General features: G+C 34.6%; 1 protein-coding gene across 1 annotated transcript in view; it reads right to left on the bottom strand.

Moving 5' to 3' along the window:
- LOC104898989 (exopolygalacturonase clone GBGE184) overlaps positions 1 to 23,774 on the bottom strand; it is a 35,234-nt gene extending 11,460 nt beyond the window's left edge. Inside the window, exons 1-3 of the mRNA XM_048633979.2 lie at positions 23,586 to 23,774; positions 22,706 to 23,014; positions 11,105 to 11,394 (exon numbers count right to left, since the gene is read on the bottom strand). Of these exons, the coding sequence (XP_048489936.2) occupies positions 11,105 to 11,394; positions 22,706 to 23,014; positions 23,586 to 23,774 (788 nt within the window). The remainder of the gene's footprint in view (positions 1 to 11,104; positions 11,395 to 22,705; positions 23,015 to 23,585) is intronic.
- Between the last annotated feature and the right edge of the window lie 389 nt (positions 23,775 to 24,163).

The raw sequence follows: 24,163 nt of genomic DNA, 5'->3' as shown, positions 1-24,163 counted from the left end.
AACATAATTTTAAATGACACAAAACATACCAATAATGACGTAAAACAGATTCAAGAATAACATTAAACATTTCCAAAATGATACGAAACATACTAATAATCACATGAAAGAGTTTGGTAGATGATACGAAACAGAATTTAAATGTGACAAAAAACGATTCCAAAATTATACGAAACACACCAATAATGACTTGAAAAGAGCTTTATAATGACATGAAACAATTATATTAGTTCGTAAATGTTAGATTTTGTTATTCAATAAGTTATGGTGGAACACGTTATACCGAGAACACATTATTTTCTATTATGCTTCTCCTCAAAAAAACTCTTTCTATGTGCTTACTTTTATTCAGGCAATACATCTGTAAGATTTAAGAATAGCAATCAAATATAGCTCTATAATTTAAACAGGACACAAAAGTACCAATAAATTAGTGTTTCATGTCATTATAAAACTATTTTATATCATTATTATGTATTTGATATTATTTTGTAGTTGTCTCATGTCATTTTGTAAAATTTGTCTCATGTTATATATAAAAATATCTAATGTCGTTATTACTAAATTCTATGTCATTTTTCATCAAACTTAAATCCTTTTGAGTTGTTTCATGTTATTTTGCCCTATTTCATTATCATTTGTCAACTCTTTATTCACCTTATCATGATTACTCAAACTAATATCATTTATAGAAGAAATGATATCTTAATACTCACTTTTATTTCATTTTACAACAAATATTTTATAATCATTTTTCATATTTCATAAAATTTTGAGTTTTTACAATTTATAAAAATGAATATTTGGTGCCCAATGAGAAAAAGAGATCAATTTTTTTTTTTTCCAAAATGCATTTAATTAATTGATGATATGAGTAGTGCAAATTAAGAACTATATTAATCAGTTTTATAGATAAAGTAAACAACCGGAGACATTTAGAGATAGATCGTATTGATGCCAATTAGTGAAAGATCCAGCCCATACCTTGTTGGACCCATCCATTCATAAATGTATGGGCCTAAGTTTTTCAGGCACAATGGGTTCGTGTGAGATTTGGGTCCATTATTGGATCAGGTTTGGGTCTAGATCAATGATGTTAGACACAAACTCGCCCCAATTCCTACCCATATACCTATCTATAAATTTTTTCCTAAAACTAAATACATTAGCATTGCAAAATAGAACTTACATGCTCATAACTAGTCTCGCTCAATTTTGTATAAAAAATTGAGTTTGTCTTGTTAGAGACTGCCTACTTTTAAATTAAAATTAGGCAATGGTAAGCCCAATATTAAAAAGAGAATTAGCACAATGGTGACTAGGTTAATTTTTTTCGGTGATTATTTTAATCCATTTAGTGACTAGGTCTACTTTTATATGAAAATTAGACCGTCTCTTTTAATAATTTTTGAAAAAAGTATAATCCATTTAGTGACTAGGTCTACTTTTATATTAAAATTAGACCGTCTCTTTTAATAATTTTCGAAAAAAAAGTAATGGTGAAATTAAGGAAAGTTAGCAAATGATTTTTTTTTTTTTTATATATTCTCAACATGTGCTAAAGTATATATCTATATATCATAGAAGGGAAGGCGGCAGGAAGATGGTGTCCCCCTCTGAAAATACTAAGTTAACCTTAATGATCTAATTAATGAAATGAAAAAAAATATATAAAATAAAATAATTTAATAACCCTTTTTCATTTCAACTTGTCATTCTAAACAACTTAATATGGTATATGCATCAAATACTTTAATCAAAAAATTAAATTTGGACAAAAAATATCCTGACCTCTTTTTTAGAAAGAGAAGATGTTATATATGACGTTCACCTTAAAAGTCTGAAACTCTCACTACCTTTGATACTCTTTAATTCAGTCAAACCAACTCATTATCTCTGTTCTTTCTACTCAAAATTCATTCACAAAAGAATAATATTAGCGATTGTTCACAACCTTTGTTAGTTTTTAACTTTAGCGAATTAATATATCTAAATTCATTTATTTATCACATTTTAAGTTCAATCATAATTCTACTCCCTCCGTCCCATAATATAGTACTTGCATTCTTTTTTGGGTGTCCCAAAATGTTGTGCCTATTTCTTTTTTACCAATTTGTTTGGACTAAATTATCCTTCATTTCTACATAAAACTTTCCAAAATACCCCTACTTTCTTTAAAATATGTGCCCCTATTTATTATTTTACACCATTCCAAGGAATATTTATTGCTCTTTCATTTTATTTTAAAGGAAAAAGAAGAAAAAAACTAGTTCCAAGACAAAAATACCCAATAAGCATTTACTTAAATATATATTTTTGTGAAATCCTAAAACTCTTTCCATTTTCCTTAATTCTTGTGAAAAATGAGAAGTGAGCACTATATTATGGGACGGAGGGAGTATATAATATGGATGTAATATATAATAGAATAACAAGTTTTGAAATTAACGCACACATCGCATACATATGAGTCTAGTAATATACTAATATAAGCATCTTTCAAATAAATTGAAATACTTTTAATTAGTAATTTCTTGAATTATAATTTTATTAATTCATTATTTACTTAGTAATTAGTAATGAATTACAATTTTATTAATTCATTGTTTACTCAAAGGGCATGGGAAAAGAGTGATGTTTTTAGACCCACTAAGTCTGGGGAGAGTCGGGGTCCGACTTAAAAAAATTCGGATTTTAATCTTGTTACCCTCGCTCAAACCCGACCCTTTGTCTTCCCTAATTGCTAGGGGTGTTCATAGATATTCGATCTAGTCGAACAGTTCCTATAAAACGGATATACCATATGCTTTTTTGGTGTTCTAATATTTCGGATCATATATTCGAAAATTTTCAGATCAAATATGGATGGGTACTTTTATTTTCATGTAGCCAAAAGTATCTGAAACATGCAGACATTTTTGGATATTCGAACCAAAATATCAAGCATTGTAACAAGCTATTCCAAAATATTTGGTTTTATTACCGAATATTCAAAAATATTTGCTGACCTGATCTATTCCTAAGCTTTTGGCTGGGATTTTCATAAAAAAAAAAATTAACATTTCTAATTATCAAATATCAGATCTGATCCCAAATTTTGGATATTTGAAATTTTCTGATACTCGAAAATTTTGTATGAAATAATCCGAAATGAATACCCACATAAACAATATCGACACAAATTTCAAACCCAATCTTAATGAAAAAACCTACTCTAACCCCATATTCTTGATTATTAAGATGTTCTTCTTTGTTCTTGCAATTAGATTTCCATGATCTAGTGAGAAGAGAGTTACACATATACTAGAGCATCTAATTTACATTAGATATTACATGTAAATTTGACACATAATGCAAAAATCATTATTGTGTTGCTTAGGATATTCTTTATAAAGAACAATGCAAGCTCAGACACTCAGTGTTGCAGTAAATAACTCATCATAATAATCCCATATATTGTTCACAAATATTAGAATAATACAATTAGAAAAATCTAATCATATATTCAGCTAATAAGCTCGTTCTATCTCATTTTAACTCAACACTATCCTTAGACACCTTGAACCAACTTAGTCATCCCTTCTTTTCTCATTCATTTGTTTCCTATTAAATCTCAAATTAAAACAAACAAACAAACAATATATATATATATATATATATATAATATATAATATATATATATATATATATTATATATATATATTATATATAAATAAACCTCAAGACAACAAATGTCATGCTGCCACATATACTCTCCCCTCCTCCATACAATCTGAGACATCAAACAATAAAAATGTATCTTTCAAGATTCGAACCCCTAACCTCTCATTTGATATGCTAAAGCACTAACCAACTATACTCCAATACTTTTCTGGTCTTTTTTTTGGTTGGAAAATCATTGAAAGACAAGATAATATTTCTATTTTTGAAGACTTCAAATGCACGTTGGTAAGTAATCCGGGTGTATTGTCTGGGACACAAACTAGTTTTTTTAAAAAACTTAATAGTCTTACCAATGGATCAAATTAGCCATGGATGAAAGAGCGTGATAGTGAATGGGTTAAATTTGTTAATAAATAGATTAAACTAATCACTATATTTAGAAAGATGCTCTTTCTCTTCTTAATAATGGGATTGGACCATTACCTAATCTAAAATTATAGATAGGTGGTCTCTCACATCATTAATTAACTGTTAATTGTTTTACAAAAATTACGTGACGTTGCTTTAATCGATTATGATTTATTTCCAAATGTATTATTATTCAAAGATTGAGATAAAAGAGGAAATTTTATCATTGGGCCGGTTTGGGCCCGTGGGAGAAAAATCTCCTTCAAGCAAATGGGGAAAAAGAATTAGCAATGGGGAAAGTATCCATTGATATTCCTTGTCCACACTGTGGAATAACGGAGGAATCTGATACTCATATTTTCAAAGTGTGAAATATATGTGCGAATATGAAGAAGCTCAAATCTTGGGATGATCGTAGACCAACAAAGACATCTTACATCCACAAAAAAGGACAAGAAACTGGTTATAGTAGTTGATGCAAGAGGACAACAAACAAGGTCCAAGGACTTTTGAGTTCATGGGAATATTATGGAGTATTTGGTTATTTAGAAACAAAGACATGTTCGTTCCCAAGGATTTCATAAAATCATATGAAGCTTTTATCATCTTTAACAAATGGAAAGAGAGATGGAACATTTGTCATGACAGAACTTTGATCGAAAATGAATGAAGCGCGAGTTCGGCACTATATCAACACAAATCAAGGGAGAAGTGTTATTGGAGCCATAATAGCCAGAGTAAACGGTGCATGCCACACGAATTGTGGATGGAGCCTAGGAAGCTAGCAAAGAACAACAACATGACTCGGGAAATGCGGCTTATATTTATATATTAATAGAAAACAACATAAAACGAGCAAAAAGGAGAAATGTAATAGACGCAAATTCCACCAACTAGACAAAGGCTTATGCATGTGATTCTTCATAGTCTGAAGGAGAATTTTCAACTAAAAATAAAAAAAAAATTGAGGTATGGACAGATCCAAAGAGGTGGTGAAAACACTTGTAAAAATAAGTGCCTTGAATTGTGTATTGAAGATGTTCGACGAAATGCACAAAAGAGAAGACCTGCGTCTCGCCCGGGCAGGTCGGGCGGATGTCGCCCGGGCAATTGTAGTCGGGCTCGCGTGTTACTTTGGAAAAGCGAAATCCCGCCGGACCAGGTGGTTCGGCGTTTTGGCCAGAAAACACGTTTTCTACGCAGGATTATAAACAGGTAATTAACCTAATTGTTTTATACGACGAATTAAGTCTAATTCTCTCTGTAATCTGGTTTTCCTCACATAATAAAATATTCTTTCTCTCTGTCCGTGGACGTAGCCAAATTGGTGAACCACGTAAATCTACTATTTGATTTTTTTTTTGTTTTGCATTCATTATTTGTTTCTCTCTCACGTCTGTCATAACAAATTGGTATAAAGAGCTTTGTGTTCGATCTGTGTGAGAAAGATGTCTGGAATGAATGTAAAATTGATAAGTTTACTGGAAGGAATAGTTTTAATCTATGGCAAATCATGATGCGAGAATTACTAAAGCAACAGGGGTTGTTGGCGCTGTTGGCAAAGAAGTCAACAAATTCAGTCACCGCTGAGATGGAAATTCTAGCGGAAAGGGGCATTCAACAATTATGTTATGTCTGTATGACGACATAATTACTGAAGTTACGGAGCAGGAAACTATTGTTGGTATGTGGTTGAAGTTAGAGAGTTTATACATGACGAAATCTCTAACCAACAAATTGATTTTGAAGCAATGTTTGTTCAGCCTGCGTATGTAGGAAGGTACGTCTCTGAGGGATCACTTAGATGAATTGAATACTATCTTGCTAGATCTTCGAAATATTGATGTTAAAGTAGATGGTGGGGATGTTATTTTAACATTATTAGTATCTTTGCCTGTATCATATGAGAATTTTATGGATTCTTTTATTGTTGGAAAAGATAGTATGTCGTTACAAGAATTAAGATCTGCTCTTCATACTAGAGAGGTCCGTCATAAGGCATCTTATTCTAGTACAGAGAACCAGACATCTGGATTAGTAGTTACTAGGGGTAAGGGACAAAAGAAATATGGTAAAAAGAAAAGGAACTATAAAAATTCGAATTCTAGGGGTCCTAAAACTACTGATGTCTGTAATTATTGTAAGGAAACGGGGCAATGGAAAATTGAATGTCCTAAGAAAAAGAAGCAGTAGGACAAGAATGAAGATTCTGCTGCTCTAGCAGAAACTGAAGGTAATTTTGAGGAAGGTTTGGCCCTAGTTGTTAATAACCAGTCACATTTTGGGGATGTGTGGGTTCTTGATTCTGGGGTGTTGTATCATATTAGTCCATGCAGGGAGTGGTTTTCAGCTTATGAGCAGATGGATGGGGGCAATGATTTTATGGCGAACAGTGCTGCCTGCAAAGTAGTTGGAATACGCTCTATCAAGGTGAGGACTCACGATGGTACATTATGTACCTTGAACGAAGTTAGGCATGTTCCACTGATGACAAAGAATCTTATATCTTTGAGTCTTCTTGATAGTAAGGGTTTCAGTTTTCAAGGTGAAGGTGGAGTTATGAGTGTTTGCAAAGGTTCAAAGGTGGTTATGAAAGGTATTAAAAATGGTACCTTACATATTCTTCAAGGTTCTACTGTGACAGGTTCTTGCTGTTGCATCATATGAGATTCACAAGGAGGAGTTGACGAAGTTGTGGCATATGAGACATGGACACATGGGTGAAAGGAGGATGAAAATTCTGTCAAAGAGGGATCTTATTTGTGGGCACAAGGTGCAGGATCTAGAGTTATGTGTTTAGGAAGTTTCATCGCAGCAAGTTCCCAAAGGCAGTCCATACAACAAAAGGTACTCTTGATTATATCCATTCTGACTATTGGGGACCTTCCAGAGTTGCATCTATTGGAGGTGACAAGTATTTTGTGTCGATGATTATTCAAGAATGACTTGCATAATTATGATGAAGCATAAAAGTGAGACTTTCAAGAATATCAACCAGTGAAAGGTTTTAGTGGAAAATCAAGTTGAAAGGAAGATCAAAAGGCTGCATACTAATAATGGTCTAGAGTTCTATTGGTATGAGTTCGATGAGTTCTGCAAGAATGAATGGATTGCTTGCCATCATACTGTTAGAACGCATGAATCAGACAATGTTGGAAAGAGTGAGGTGCATGCTCTCAAATGATGGGTTGGCTAGAAGATTTTGGGCAGAAGATGTAAGTACAGCTTGCCATCTAATCAATCTTGGACCTCATACAGGTATTGACTGTAAAACACCTTATGAGATGTAGTCTGGTAAGCCTGCAGATTATTCTCTATTGAGATTTTTGGTTCTACTATTTATTATCATGTAAATAAGGGTAAACTAGAACCTATAGCTAAGAAGGCTGTATTTGTGGGTTTGGGAGTGGAGTTAAGGGTTATAGAATCTGGTCACCTTCTGAGAGTCGTGTTATAGTTAGTAGAAGTGTAATATTCGATGAAAATTCTATGCTCAACTCTCCTATGAAGTCTACAGTGGTGTCTGTTAGTAGTGATGTTGATAAACAGGTGGAGTTGCAAGTCTCTCACGATGAGAGTGAATCACAACACCATGGTGGAGAAGATTGACATGGTGCTATTGAAGAGTCTTCAAGTCATCAATCAACCACATCTGAAGTACATCAACCAAGCATAGGAATTGATAGAGCTAGAAGAGTTAGTGTGGGACCTCCAAAGAGATATGGTTTTAAGGACATTGTTGCTTATGCACTACAGGTTGCGGAGGAGGTGGAGGTGGAATCTCATGAGTCATCCACCTATAAAGAAGCTATTTCTGGTAGGAGTTTACTCAATGGCTCGTTGCAATAGGAGATGAGATGGAGTCTCTGGATAAGAATCAGACTTGGGAGCTAGTCAAACGTCCTAAGGAGAGGAAGGTTGTCACATGCAAATGGGTTTTCAAGAAGAAGCAAGGGTCTTCACCCTCTGAGGAGGTCAAGTATAAAGCTTGGGTTGTTGCAAGAGGGTTAACAAAAAGGGAAGGAGTTCATTATAACAATATTTTTTCACCAGTAGTCAAACATACTTCCATTAGAGTGCTACTAGCAAAGTTACACATCAGGATCTTGAACTGGAGCAACTAGATGAGAAAACAAGTTTCCTACATGGGGAGTTGGAAGAGGATATGTATACGACTCAACCAGATGGGTTCCAAGTTCCTAAAAAAGAAGACTATGTTTGCAGGTTGAAGAAGTCCTTATATCGACTAAAGCAGTCTCCTAGGCAGTGGTATAAGCGGTTTGACAGCTATATGATTGGGTTAGGCTACAATAGGAGTTTCTATGAAAGTTGTGTGTATCACAACAAGTTGAATGATGGGTCAATTATTTGTCTGGTCCTTTATGTAGATGATATGCTCATAGCTGCAAAGACCAAGTTCGATATTCAGAGGTTGAAGGGTCAACTCTGTGCTGAGTTTGAGATGAATGACTTGGGTGCTGCGAAAAAGATTGTGGGGATGGAGTTCTATAGGGAAAGAGGTCAGAAGAAACTTTTCTTGTCACAGACTGGTGATATTCAAAAGATATTGTCAAGGTTTGGCATGACAACAGCTAAGCCTATAGATACTTCAAGTGCTTCCAATAATCATTTGTCTGTTGCTTTTGCACCCAAGACTGCCGAGGAGACGGAGTACATGAGTCGGGTTCTTTATGCTACTATACTATGGAGCTTGATGTATGCTACGGTTCGCACTAGACCGGATCTTGCACATGCAGTCAGTGTGGTTAGTAGATTCATGGGTGATCCTAGTCAGGAGCATTGGCAGACAGTCAAGAGGATTTTTTGTTACCTTAGAGGTACGTCTGACATTGGTCTTATATATGGGAATGATACTCAGTGTTTAGTCACTGGTTATTCTGATTCTGATTATGCTGGAGATGTTAACAGTTGGAGGTGAATGACTAGTTATGTATTTACTCTTGGTGGTTCTGTCGTTAGTTGGAAGGCAACTTTGCAGGTTACAGTTATTTTGTCTACTACTGAAGCAGAGTACATGGCGTTGACAGTAGCTGCTAAAGAGGTGATATGGCTGAAAGGACTAATTAGTGATATCGGTTTACATCACGATCAGGCAATTGTGTATTGTGACAGTCTGAGTGCAATATGCTTAGCCAATGATCAAGCCCATCATGAGAGGACTAAGCATATTGATGTGAGATATTAATTCCTGGGGAGTGAGACCAGAATTAAGGTAAAGAAGGTAGAAACTGCTGATATGTTCATCAAGCCGGTTCCGCAGAGTAAGTTTCAACATTGTTTGGACTTACTCAATGTTCGTGATTATTAGTTGCCCTCTTGGGGAAATTCAGGGGTCCTTATGGACTAATCTGGTCTAGTTGTCTTTTGGGACAAGTCTGTTGTAGGGGGATTCTGAGCGTTGTGATCAATTCATCTGTTTTCTTGTTTATTGTGAGAGGATACAAGTCAAGGTGGAGATTTGTAAGAATAAGTGCCTTGAATTGTGTATTGAAGATGTTCAAGGAAATGCTGAAAAGAGAAGACCTGCATCGCGCCTGGGCAGGTCGGGCGGATGTCACCCGGGCAATTCCAGTCGGGCCCGCGTGTTACTTTAGAAAAGCGAAATCCAGCCCGGTTAGGCGGTTCGGTGTTATGTCCGGAAAACACGTTTTCGACGCGGGATTAAGTCTAATTCTCTTTGTAATCTGGTTTTCCTCACATAATAAAATATTCTCTCTATCTGCCCGTGGACGTAGCCAAATTGGTGAACCACGTAAATCTGTTGTCTGATTTTCTTTGTTTTGCATTCATTAGTCGTTTCTCTCTCACGTCTATCATAACAGGACTTAAAGAGATAAAGAGTGCAATATCTTTGACCCCAGCTATTACTAAGAATATCCTAAGCGTAGCTAGAAAATTTGAATTGAATAGTTTCTTAATTGTTAGTAAAGAAAGAGTAGACGAAGTATAAAAAGGCAATTATCTTGCTACTCGAGCTCGAAAGTATGGCAGTAGAATTTTTTTTTTTTTCTTGCTATATACTTCCTCCGTTCGAAATAGTTACACTATTTCTATTTTGTGCACTATTCACATCTTACACTTAGATTGTCTTTGGTGATTTATATTTTAGAAAAAACATAGTCATGTGAGCTGTTATTAGATTTGTCTCGATGTAAATTTTTTTAATATAAACTTTTTATAAATTTTACTTATTGATAGATATATATATTAATGGTTAAAATCATACATCGGCATGTGTAAAAGTTAAAAATGGTCAATCTATACAAATATATTAAAAGGTGTGCATAAACAAGAAGTTGTGCCGCGTGGTGCTCTCCCTAAAAAGTTTTAGTTCATGTATTTCATGTACAATAAAAAAAATTAGAATTGCCTAGTATAGGGGTTTGATCTCGAGACCTCAAGTACATCTACAAAAGTCTTAACCACTAGACTAAGTTATAATTAGTGTTATTATCATAGAGTATTATATTAATAAATAAAGGGAAAATTTCAAAAAACTACCTTTTATAATCAAAAAATTTCAAAAAACTACCTTTTAAAAATTTTCTTTCAAAAAACTACCTTATATAACAAATTTGTTTCAATGTACTACCAGTTTATCATAAATGAGGTTTAATCACCAATGATTAAGTCATCGTAAATTGATTTTCTTTCTTCTCCTCTCATTTCTCTCTTCTTTTCTCGCTGCCCCATCGGCAACAACAGCTACGGTGACTATCATCTATTGATCCGTATTAAATATAAACATAAAGTGGTAGTATATTGAAAGGAATTTGTTATTTAAGGTAATTTTTTGAAAGAAAATTTTTAAAAGGTAGTTTTTTGAAAAAAGTTGGTTATAAAAGGTAGTTTTTTGAAATTTTCCCATAAATGAATAAAATTTCTTACCCAAAGCATAACCCGGACCTAATAACTAGTTATAACTAAACGGAGGATATATATATCTATCTCTTTGCGAAAAAAGTTCAGATAAAGGAATAAAATTCACACGGGAGTATGAAGTACTAGTTACCTTATACCATGTCCTGGGCCACATGTGACACCAATGATAGTGATATCTTTGGACCCGTGGCCAACAGAGATGCAATCATCACCAGTGCCAATAATGCTGTTTGCAACGGTAACAAGATCTGAACTGCCAATGTGAATGCCGTCAGTGTTAGGGCTGTTAAAAGGAGCTGTGATCTTCACATCACGAATCGTCACATTGTGGCAGTTGCTTACAAACATATGGAAAAACATGGGATTTACAGATTTCACTCCTTCAACCACACTATTGTTCGCCCTGTGAAATTTGATGGACTAAAAATCCAAAATAAATTGTGTTAATAAAAACAATTGACATCAATATTGACCGTTAACAATTTAATTATGGAAACATAGAGAGTGCACAACGTTTGTAGTCAAACATTTCCTAGCATTGACGATTATCAGCTCCTTCTCATTAAGTTAATCAATTTATTAGTCATTTAGCACACCCCTCTTCCCCTAAAATGAGATATTTGACAAAAATTGTCATGCTATTACATGTATTCCCCCTCCCAAACAAATCTATACAAATATATTAAAAGGTCTATTGACAATGTATACACGCCATGTGGCACCTCGGTTATTTCACTAAAATTGTCTAATGTAAAATTAACTTAGGGGATGTTTGGTTGGGGTATTTTTAATGGAATGGAATGGAATGACATCCATTCCATTGTTTGGTTGGGCATATTTAGGGTAGAGTCTCATACCCATGTGTATCTATCTCCATGCCATCCCCCTAGAATCCCAATCTCCCCTCTCCCCTAAGTTTCTAACTCCATTCCACTCAAGTTTCAAGCCCTAATTTTTGTGGAAGGGGGAGAGAGAGGGGTTAAACCCTACACAAGAGAAGCCATCAGTCACCGACCACCCATTTCCGACCACCACCGTCGCCAACCACCCTTTTCCGACCACCGACCGACCGGCGAACCTCTTATTTGCAGAAGGTATTCTATGAATTTTCATTTTTTTCATCTTTTTGCCTCTGGTAGAATATTTGCGCATAAGTTTGGTGTAATATACAATGGTTTGCATCTTTCATTTTTTGCATATGTTTGTCCAGGTGTTTCAATAAGTTTGGTGTAATATACAATGATTTTGTTTAGACTTTGATTACATCTTTTTTTTTGTCGCTTGATAGAAGTTGTGCCACCAAATTTCTTTACTGTATAAGGTGCCATAGAAGTTCTCCTTTAGTCATGCATCTTTCTTTTCCCAGCAATATGCTGATACACTATCACAAACTAAATCTCCTGCTTATTGTCCAATATAGGGCTCACAAGCTCACTGGTTCTTTGGTTGGGAGTCGATAACTCGAAAAGATAATTTGTGATAGTAAATGTGAACTAAAATTATATTGAAAAAGAAGAAATTTCACTAGTGCAAGAAGAAATGCATGGTAACCAACCATCAATTACAAGTTTTTATCCCTTGAAAATTAGTGCATGAAATTGTATTAATAACACTGATAAATGATCTTAGGAACTTTCTTTACTAATAATATACTAGCTTTTCAGGTTATATGAATGAAATGAACATGCACATGTCGACTATTGCAAGTGTCTTCTCCACTACACAACAACATGAGCAAGCCATAATGGCTCGTGAACAAGTTGAAGAAAATCAAAAGAGTAATTTGATAAATGAATTGCTTAGCATTCCAGGATTGACAAGATTTGAAGTAATGGAAGCTTCCAAAAGATTGGCCTCTAATTCAAGTGAACTATCCCTCTTCTACCAATGCCCAGATGATCAATGGAGAAAAGATTTTATTGTCAACCTCATTCATCCTAACTTGGGAACATGAAGACACAAAGATGCTTGGTTTAACCCTTGTTTAGATTTCATGTTGGATTTTTACAACTATGAATTGGACTATTATGTTTTGTGGTGTTTTTATCTTGGTTTGGACACTTTATATTGATGTTTTAAATGCTCTTGTAGAGCTTTGATGTATTGAATTTGAGCATGATTTAGGGATTTTGGATACTATGTTGATATGGCTACTTGGATGCAAGTTGTAAAGTATTATATATATATATATATTATATATTATATATATATAATATATATATTATATACATATAGCTGGTACAATTATATTAAAATAAAAACTGGATGCAGAATCCATTCCAAAAGTGAACCAAACAGCAGAAATGGACATTGAATCCATTACAGGATTGAACCAAACAGTTTGAAACTGGTATGGGGTTCTGGATCCATACCACCCTGGTATGGATATCCATACCATTCCATTTCAGTTCACTGAACCAAACAGGCCCTTAGAGCATCTACAATGGGGTGGGTTGGTCTTACTTGGTCTTGGAGTTTTTTTTTTCTCTCTCCTTTCCTCCTTCTTACACATCACATCCCACTAAAACTCTCACCAACTCATCTTTTTTTTGTCACAATGGTGTGGTTGGTCTTACTTGGTTTTTCTATTCTCTCTCTCCTACTTTTACCAAACCCCACCATATACAATGTTTATTTTTTAAATAAAATAGATGATTTATATAAAATAGATGCTTTTGTGCACACCATCCCATGCTCATATGGTCTGGATTTCCAGACCAACCAAGCCAAAGAGTCAAGTTCCACAACAACAAAACCAAGTAAAACTAGTTTTACTATTTGCTAGACCAAGCTAAACCCACCCCATTGTAGATGCTCTTTACAACAAGATTTGAACCCGTGAGCTCTTGCTATTATACATGTCACAATTACCATCTTAATCAACTTTTAATCATGCTTAAAGTAGCCACATTATTATATTTGTACCTTTTAAATGTTGAGTTTTCCTTAATATATTTTAATAGAAATAGAAAAAAATGCATATCAAGTTCGAAAACAGTGCCAACCCGGAACAACGTCCAGGCCCAAATACTAATTTTTATTTTTAAAAAGCGTATAAAAGTGTGGTATTTATTAACAAAATTTTTTTAAGGGGAAGAAATATCAATTTGGCAAGACCCCGTCTTTCCTTTAACCAATTTGATAGTTTGGGTTCCCCTAAAAAAAAAAAATTGATAGTTTGGGTTACATTTGTCACTTCGATAGTCGAGCTCTCGAATGCATGGGGATCACATCCACCCAAATTGAACAGTTAAGAAGGTGGTGACGTGGTTGGCTCAGCAGCTTCCTAATGAACGTTTTGTAGTGAGGACTTTCTAGAACTTTGTTTATCCTCAAAATCGGGAAGCACTTGATCAACTTCAGCACCCAAAGAACCATTACTTAACCCACTAGAAATAAAACATTGAAAAACTATTAGAACTGATGAGTTGGATTCCACTATTTATTTATTTCTCTTAGTAGTGGGTTGTTGACCCACTGGGTAGATAAAGTTTTTTCCACCATTACTATAGTAAGCACACCTAAACTAAGTTGTCTTTTTCCTTGTTAAATAATAAAAATGTGTATTGAAAGACTCAACTCATAATCTCTCATTTGAAATATAAAGACACTAACCAACTAATGTACAATCTCATATATATAGGTTTTGTGGTAGAAAAGAAGTATTTAAAAAAAAAATTACATACACCCCATTAATTATTGAATTCAGTAACTGGTAATCAAATAGGAAATGCACAATTATATCCATTATCCCAAAATGACATTTTCATATGTTTAAATACAAAGTCAAATAAATTTATAATAAATCTTTTTTAAAAGAATAATGACTCCTTTAATCTTCTTGTAGAGTATTGTTCTTTTCAAATGACTATCAATCATACGTTTAGCTCTCATTATCATGAGTTAAATAAAATTTTGGCAATATTTGCTAGATTAATAACAAAAATGGATATAGTCTAAGATAGAGGTGTTTTCTAACTATAATTTTATAAGTGTGTGTAAAATTGACTTATCTCATTTATTTTATGTTGAAAGGTTTTAGTATGGCTTTAATCAAAAATAATAAATAATAGTTTTAGCTTGGTGATTGTCCTTTAAAATAGAATTCGATTTTTCTTAGTAATGGAAGATGACTTACTTGTTCAAGTTAGTCTATTGCACATTGTAACTATCACAAAATTTGATGTTTCATTATTTTTTTATAATGGTATAAAATATAATATCACAAATTAACTAAAAAAATAGTTTGGGGGCATTACTCGCACCACCAATTAATTGCTTAATAAAAACTAAACATTTATAATGCAAAAAGTCTAAACACCATGACTTGAGAAAATATAATATATAATCCTCTGAAGTATTTGTACTCACTACTGACTACTTTTTCTTCAACATTCTTTTGACGCAGGAAATTTGGGTCAACATCCATAAAACAATGAACAACAAAAATGGATATAAAAAATTTCCACCCCTAAGCAATAACTCAAATAAAAAACCTACTCATCTTCACAGTTTGAAACCTTCAAAACCACCACATAAACCCTCAAGTATTGATCATCGAACCTACAAAAAAGCGTTTTGCCATCCTACCACATTTCAACACCCCCTACCACCCCATCCAACCCCACCTTTTACACATGCCTCACCCTTACCAAACCTGACCCAAACTAGGTACCCAAACAAAACCACATTGAATATCATAACACAAAAGTAATAAAACCTAACCCATCGTATCAATCTTTTGACAACCTAACAAAACTTATATACAAAGAAACAAGCAGGGAGCGACAATGAGCTGCATGATTCTTGGAGATGAAATTGTCAAAGTACAAAATGAAATAATAGTTGTAGAATTTGATCAAGACTGGCAAGTGGCACTAAAAGGTTCCTAGGGAAGACAATGCAATTTGAAAATCTATAGAGTTCCTATTGCAGCTTGGAGTTATGAATTTTTTTCAGAATTGGAAGCATATATGGAAGAGTAACCTTAGTGGATTACTCAAAATTTGACTATGTAAAAGTCATATTTATTACAGATTGCCTGTTTCATATAAATGCAAAAATAATCTTAGAAATTGAAGGGACTAAATTTCCAGTTCATGCTTTTAAATTCCATCAAACATTGATGCATCAAAAGAACGACCACCACCTCCGCCCATAAGTTCACCTCCCCACTCCAAAACCAATTGAAGGGTTGGAGGTCCCTTCACCTTCCCTAGGTTCATGCTTTGACAAACTCGAGATTGAATTAATTAAAACACCTCGAAAATCATCAAAGCCTGCTAAAGAGAAAATGTCCTATTTGTGACTCCTAATAATGAATGTAATTCCATCGTCATTCCTCCCCATCCTATTAATTCCCTTTCTAGAAGAATCACACTCCTATCACCTGCAAAAGATGACGGTCATGATGAGTGTAAGCCCACATCATCCAACTCCTTTTAATCAGTCCTCAAAACAGTTCCCCCTATCTCCAAAATCTAAAAAGTTTTGTGAAAAATAATAATACTACACCCTTCCCACATACACAAAACCAATTCCCCGAAGCCCACAAATAGAAAAGCCCAACCTATCTCCCCCCACAAATTCCTCCAACACTTCCCATAATAAAATAGATTATATCCTCTGTCCAAGCCTAAGACACCTTCAATCTCCTCCACATATTCCTCTGGACTAACTTTCCCCTGGGTTTAAAGCCTTTACTATTCTCCACATTAATTCATCCCACATTAAGAAAAAAACGAGAAACAAAAAAATCTCTCTCCTTCAACCTCTCAAACTTGGTTACCTCCTTTAGAAAAGATTATCTCATCCTCCTTTACCTTATCACAGCAGACCAAGTCATGAAATTAGCAAAAGAGATAAATGTTCATCTTGATGGGGCACATACCGAATTAAACGATCGAATTGACAATATTCTTCGATCGAATTAACCTAATATCGGCTGCTATTGATCGACTATTTATGATCCCTGATTTGATATACACCTTCCCTTCTCTAAAACTAGCCTTATTATTCCGACGACTGCCCACACTTCACAAATTTCACTAAATCAAACTAGGGGGCCCAAACCATTTAAATTCCAGAACTGCTGGTTATCTCGCTCGCGTTAATTTTTAAACTTGTAAAATAAGTTTATGGTGACTCAAAATCCATTTCTCTTCCCGAAAAATTGAAAACTTACAGTTAAGCCTCAAAAAATGGAAGAAATTGGAAATTTGTCACATTGACAATACCATCTGAAACTTAGATCGAGAAATTCAAGCCCTTGATCAAATTGCCAATGAAAGAATCCTAAAAGAAAATGAAATAGAAACCCGAAACCAACATCAATATGACCTTTGGATGTGGATGAAAGGACAAGAGACCTATTGGCCCTGGAACGCCATAATTAAAGGGATGCGAGATGGAGATTAGAATACAACAGTTTTTCACATAATTGCAACCATTTGAAAAAGAAAAATTTCAATTACTGCTTTGATTAATAATAATACTAACTTCTATGATGTTTCCAGTATAGAAAAAAAATCAATGGATTTTTTCAAGAACATTTTCTAACACATTTCCAATCGCGACCAATAGTTAGAAGCCTCAATTTCAAACTCCTCTTTGAAGAGCAATGCATCTATTTGACATCCCCATTTATCCATGAGCAAATATACCAACTTATGGTCTCTTATGACATCCAAAAGGCCATGGGCTAGATGCTTTCAATTTTCATTTGATAAAATCAGTATGGGAGTTCATAAAATAAGTTATCTATGAAACCATGCAGAATTTTAGGGCATCATCAAGGTTACTAAAGGGTTGCAACTCTGCATACGTTGCTCTAATCAAAAAATTGATCATCCATAGGGATTAAAGGACTTCAGACCAATCAGTATGATAGGTTGTGTGTACTAGATCATGTCAAAATTCCTTGTACATAGGCTTCAAAAGGTCATGTAGCACCTTATTGGGCCTTCTTACTTCTCCTTTATGAAAGGTTGGTAGATTTTGGATAGGAACCTAATTACGGGGGAAGTAATTGAATCATGCAAAAGAAAAAACATCTAAGCAACAATAATCCTCAAGTTGGACTTCAACAAGACTTTTGATAGTGTTTCGTTGTCCTTCTTGGATTGGATAATGACTCAACTTGCTTTACGAAACAATGGAGACGTTGGATTACCTCTTGCATTACATCAGACTCGGCATCAATTTTATTAAATGGTTCACCAACTCCCCCTTTTATGTTAGAGTGAGGGCTTCGACAAGGGGACCCATTGTACTCCTTGCTCTTTGATTTAGTGGTCAAATGCTTAAGCTTTCGAGATCTTTCAAGCAACGGAAATACGTTATGGGAAGGTATTGAGGTTTGTATATGAGGGCAAAAATCGCACATCTTCAGCATCCCGATGACATAATAATATTTCGAAGATAATCATTGAAAGTATTTTGAAGGTCGAGAAGACGCTAATGCTCTTTCATCTTTGTTTGCGTCTACATGTCAACTTTCATAAAAGCTCTTTTTTGAGCATAAATATATAAAAGATTGGTTGAATCTTATGGCGAGCTCCCTCATGTGCAAAATTGGTTCATTCCCATTCAATTAGCTAGGCATGCCTATTGGTGGTAATGTTTCAAGAATCAGTTTATGCGATCCCGTCATTAAAAAGAGAAAAAATTCAATTACAACTCTAATTATTAATAATACTACTGTCTATGATGTTTCTAGTATTATAAAAGAGTCAATGGATTTTTTCAGGAACATTTTCTTAAAAGAATTCCAATCACGACCATCATTTAGAAGCCTCAATTTCAAACTCCTCAATGAAGAGCAATGCATGTGTCTGACAATCCCATTTAGCCATGAGCAAATAGACCATGCCGTGGCCTCTTGTGATAGCCAAAAGTCCGCTAAGTCGGATGGTTTCAATTTCCATTTCATAAAATCCTCATGGGAGTTCATCAAACAAGATATATGTGAAACTGTGCAGAATTTTCGGACTTCACCAAGGCTACAAGAGGGTTGCAACTCGACATACATTGCACTAATCGACAAAATTGATCATCCACAGGGATTAAAGGACTTCTTACCAGTTAGTATGGCAGGGTGTGTGTACAAAATCATTTCAAAACTGCTTGCATGTAGTCTTCAAAGGGTCATGGAGCACCTTATTGGGCTGTATCAATCCTCCTCAATCAAAGGTTGGCAGATTTTGGAGGGGGGCTAATTGTAGGGGAATAAACTAAATCATGCAAAAGGAAAAAAAAAACAAAGCAACAATCCTCAAGTTGGACATCCCTAAGCCTTTTGACAGTGTTTTGTGGTCCTTCTTAAATTGAATAATGACTCAAATGGTTTCCTCGAAACAATAGAGAACTTTGATTGCCTGTTGTATTACATCAGCCTTCGCATCAATTCTGTTGTGGTTCATCAACTCCACCTTTTAAGTTGAAGCGAGGGCTTCGACAAGGGGACATATTTCCCCCCTTCCTCTTCGATTTACTTAGTGGTCAAATTCTTAAGCTTGGTGATCCTCAAACAACGGTAATGCAATTATGGGAAGGGATTGATATTTGTAGAGGAGGGAAAAAAACACACATCTTCAATACACCAATGACACAAGAATGTTTTGTAAGCCAAGCACTAAAAGTCTTTTGAACATCTATAAGACGCTAATTCTCTTCCATATTACTTCGGGTCTACATGTCAACTTCCATAAAAGCTCTATTTTGGGCATAAATATCGAAAATGATTGGTTAAATCTTGTCGTGAGCTTACTTATGTGAAAAATTGGTTTATTCCCTTTCACAATTGGTGGGAATGTTTCAAGAATTAGTGTATGGGTTCCATCATATAAAACATCTCAAAAAAAAACTTGCAAATAGAAGGGGAAGCTCTTATCCCTTGGTGGCCGAGTTACCCTCATTAAAGTGTCTCTTTTAAGCCTACCTTTATACTTTATGTCACTTCCTTCGGAGTGGTTCAACAGACAAGCTCTCTATCCCACTGGTAGCATGGAATATCATTGAGCTCCCTAAGGCTCTTGCAGGGCTTGGAACATGATCAACTAAGACATGATAATGATCTAAGTAGGAGAGATCTCGAGAATAATAACCAATGAAACAATAGTTTATCGAATTTTGAAGAGCAAAAAGATGGATAAAATGCAAACATTTTTCATTGGTGGCGATATTAAAAACGCACAAAAATTTCGACATTGAGAAATAAAAGATATTGACAATATTTCAACCACATTCTTCCCAAAAATGCTCAAGTCGCGAGAATTTAGCTAGTTAATATCATGTGGGTAATTTGTGGCAAAGAAAAAAAAATTCCTCTTAATGAAATGGTTGTGTTGATTATTTCAGGAATCAAATACTTTGTGGAGAAGTCTCATCCAAGACAAGTACACATATTTAAATACCATTGGTGACATTATCTCTCCCACTTCTGGTGGGCGTTGGAAAAACCACTGTAATGTTATTCAAAACCATCTATTCAACTCGAATACACTCTTGACAAACTACTGCAAGAGGGTTGTCAATGGGCTTGATTCCTATTTTGGTCATGAATTAAGGACAGAGCCTTCCCCTTCAATTTTTTTGTTCCCATTCAATCTCCTTTGCGTCGAATTCGGTAATAGCCTCCATGGACTAATAGAATGGAAATGGTTCTCTTATGTGGACCCCCTCAAAAATGCCGGGGATTTCTCAATTAAATCCAATTTCTTTGACCTTGCCAACTCATCTACTCCCCTCTCACATTGAAGCCATCAACGAAGTTCGGCGCAATCTGGTTCCACATCGTATCGAGATATTTACTTGGATGGCACTACTTGGTAAAAATCGATACTTGCCAACGTCTTATTCATATTGTTATTCTTTCCGCTTTAGAATTTCAATGTATTTAATGTAAAGCCAAGCAAGAATGCATTAATCAACTTTTCCTCCATTGTAATTTCTCATCAACTTTGTTGTTGGTGGTTAAACCTCTAAAATGTTAAATGGGCCCCACCATCTATTCTCAAATAAGCTTTCTTCAAATGGAATTTCAAAGCCTATGGTCCATTCTTGAAAGCTGCCAAATTTCTTTATAATTGTTCGGTCATTGTGAAAGGAGATAAACATCCACATATTCGACGATGTCACCTGCTCTCAAAAGGATATTCGGCACTTGGTTCTTCTCAAGTTAAGTTTGTGGATCTCGGATTTGGAGAAGCCCTTGTAATCTGGTTGCTTCGATTCCCAAAACTATTAAATGCTCACTTCCCCACCTCTCACCTCAAGTGCGTGCAATGTAAAATGCCTCTTATGATCCTATTCAAATTTGCTCTGTAACATGTGGGTGCTTCGGAATAACAGTTGTATGTTCATATGTGTTTTCTCCTCTCCAATTCCTTCAATAGAAATCAACTCAGCCAAAGTGTTTGCAATGAAACATGTAATTTAAGATTACATTGACTTATTATTTCCGCAGCCCATCACAATTGAATTTGATTCTGCCAACGCCTTCATGTGGTGCAAGCAAATCAATGAGGGACCTTGGACGTGAAGCTTTACAAAAACTTCCTCTCTTATCCGTCTTCACAAGTCTAAGGGTGAAAAATATGGTTGTGGATGACCTTGCCATGAAAGGGATCTTAAGAAAGGATGAATTTTAGCTTGGCTCTAACTGAAACTTCCTTCTAGTTAGTTTTGTCTTGATTGTATTTCTGTAATGTGAGTTTGATTTGTACTTACCGAGACCATGCATGGTCTCTTTAGGTTATTTTGTAATTATGCCTCCTCTTTTGGCACCAATTAATGAAGAAATAAATTATAAAAAAAAAAAAAAATTCTAAACACCATGAGTTGAGCGAATATATTATATAATCATCTGAAGTATTTTATGATCACAATTGATTACTATTTCTACAACATTATTTTCATGCGGCATGACTAATGAGGAAAGTGCGGCATGACTAATGAGCATGAACCAAATGCGTTAGTTCCAATAGCTGCGTACAAGACTAGCTCATGTTGAAGAACCTATGTTAAGTGTGTGATATAACCTTTGAACTTAAGAACAAACTAGAGGGGCATACTTCTCCAAATGTGGTGCTATAGTAACATAAGGGTACGATTGTGCCTGCATCCATGCATTAAGGCACAACTAATGAGCATCAGGATGTGGAAAAGCCTAACTCGGTGTGTAGAAATAAGGCTCAAATTTCCTTTTCTCTTGCTTTTGCTTCCAATAATGTCATTGTAGTTTCCATTTTTTGGTTGTAGAATCTTACATAGTTAAGCTAATATTTTTTTCTTGCCTTTTCTTTGTCTTGTTTTGGTTGCACATTTCCCAGCTTTGGTAGCTTTATTAAAGGGCTGTAATCATTTCAAGTAATTTTGGCAAGATTTGTGGTTTTGGGTTGAGAATTGGGGTTTTAAAGAGCTCTCATTAGACATGATTTTAAATTGATTTTATTTCATTAAATGCCATCAAAGTATTCTTAGATATTAGAGTTTTTTTATATAAGGAACAATTAATACTGAAAAATATTTGCTTATGACATGTGTTAAGCCATTATATTAGAAAACTGTGATGTGGCAGTTTGAGCGACGTGGTAGATATACGATATATCATATATTGCAAATGCTAATAAGTATTTGGGTAAGAAACTTTTAAAGCTATAAGTTTAAACATTCAGGTAATTTAGTAATTCATGTCTTGCAAACCTTATTGATGAATATATTGCTTACTCACAGTAGGAAGCGGAGCGCAATCAGATTTCTTAGAACAATCATTAGTCCTCCAATTTTTTGCACCTTGGCCGTCGACGATGCCAGGACCGGTAAAGATGACACCATTGACATTCTCAAACATGATTAAGTATGGTTCAGGATAGAGACTAAGATCGGTGTTGGCTAACACAGTACCTTGAATATCTACAGTAACTTGTGCTTTGCATGGACCACTAAATAGCACTGGCCCTATCACATACCTCCCGTTTGGTATCACTACTCTTGTTACCCCGGTGGCATCACATGCTTTCCTCCATGCCTGGATAAATGCCTGCAATTTAAATAAGTAAAATGAAGAACAACATTAATCCTTTATCTTTGAAGATTATCTCTCTACATTTAAAGTGGTCAATTTTGAAATATTTCTATTCTGTTAACTTCTTTCCCTTTTGAGAAAATTTAACAGACTAATGTTTTTATTTTTCTTTCTACAAGAGGTTTTTCGCCTCATTAGCTCAAAGTTTTGTATCAGTACATTAAGAGTTTTGTTTCATTTTTCTTCAAAATTTGAACATTAAACTTATTTCGAGCCTTTAATATCACATGTCGGTTCTATTATTGAATATCCATCAATAAAAGTAGTTAAAATCAAATGGTATGTTTTTAATGATTAAGATAATACATTATTTGGAGTTAAACAGAAGATTTACAACCAATATATTGACAATTATTAATGATTGGAAGTTGCTCATCAGGGATATACATTTAGTGCCATGAATGTCATTCTAGTCACTATTTATATAGTTTTATTATCACATTATTATAACACGATGACAAATTAGGTTGTGAGCATTGAAGAAAAACAAGTATTGCATGCAAAGAATAAAATGCTAAAATTATACCATAGAATTGGTAGATTCTCCTTCTTCAGAAGTATCATCGGAGCCATCACCCACAGCACCAAATTTATTAATATCAAAAACTCCTGGCGCACTCGGGCCTGTTGTAGGGCCACCCTTTCCACTAGGTCTTCCTTCTCCTTTGTATACAGAGAAGGTTATTAGGCATAATAGAAGAACAACTATCGTCATTATGACCTTGTAACAATTTGCCTCAAGGTTGTGAAACTATTGCAATACCAGAAATCTTCTATTTTCTATTTTTAAATAAATCCTTTCTTAGAGAATTTAGCGAGTTGCTAGATTTTTAAAATGAATGATGATCTTACCGCTAAAATTTGCGTAAATATCGAAATATATTATTAGTATGGTCTATTCTTGTTTTCTCTTGCAACCATCATTATTAGTTTTATTTATTACATAGAGTGAATATGTAAGGATTGGTTTGATTAATGTGTTCTTCTAGAAAAAAAGATCATTCATCATATACATAAGCAAATGAAATGTCTTACTTAGGAGCTCAATAAATACCGATAAGGTTATCCATAATCCTTAGGGCTATGCATAAGAACCACCAATTC

This window comes from Beta vulgaris, chromosome 7, assembly GCF_026745355.1.
Source record: "Beta vulgaris subsp. vulgaris cultivar EL10 chromosome 7, EL10.2, whole genome shotgun sequence".
Lineage (NCBI taxonomy): Eukaryota > Viridiplantae > Streptophyta > Magnoliopsida > Caryophyllales > Amaranthaceae > Beta > Beta vulgaris.
The sequence above is the reverse complement of the archived record's forward strand: the minus strand, read 5'-3'. Positions and strand labels throughout refer to the sequence as shown.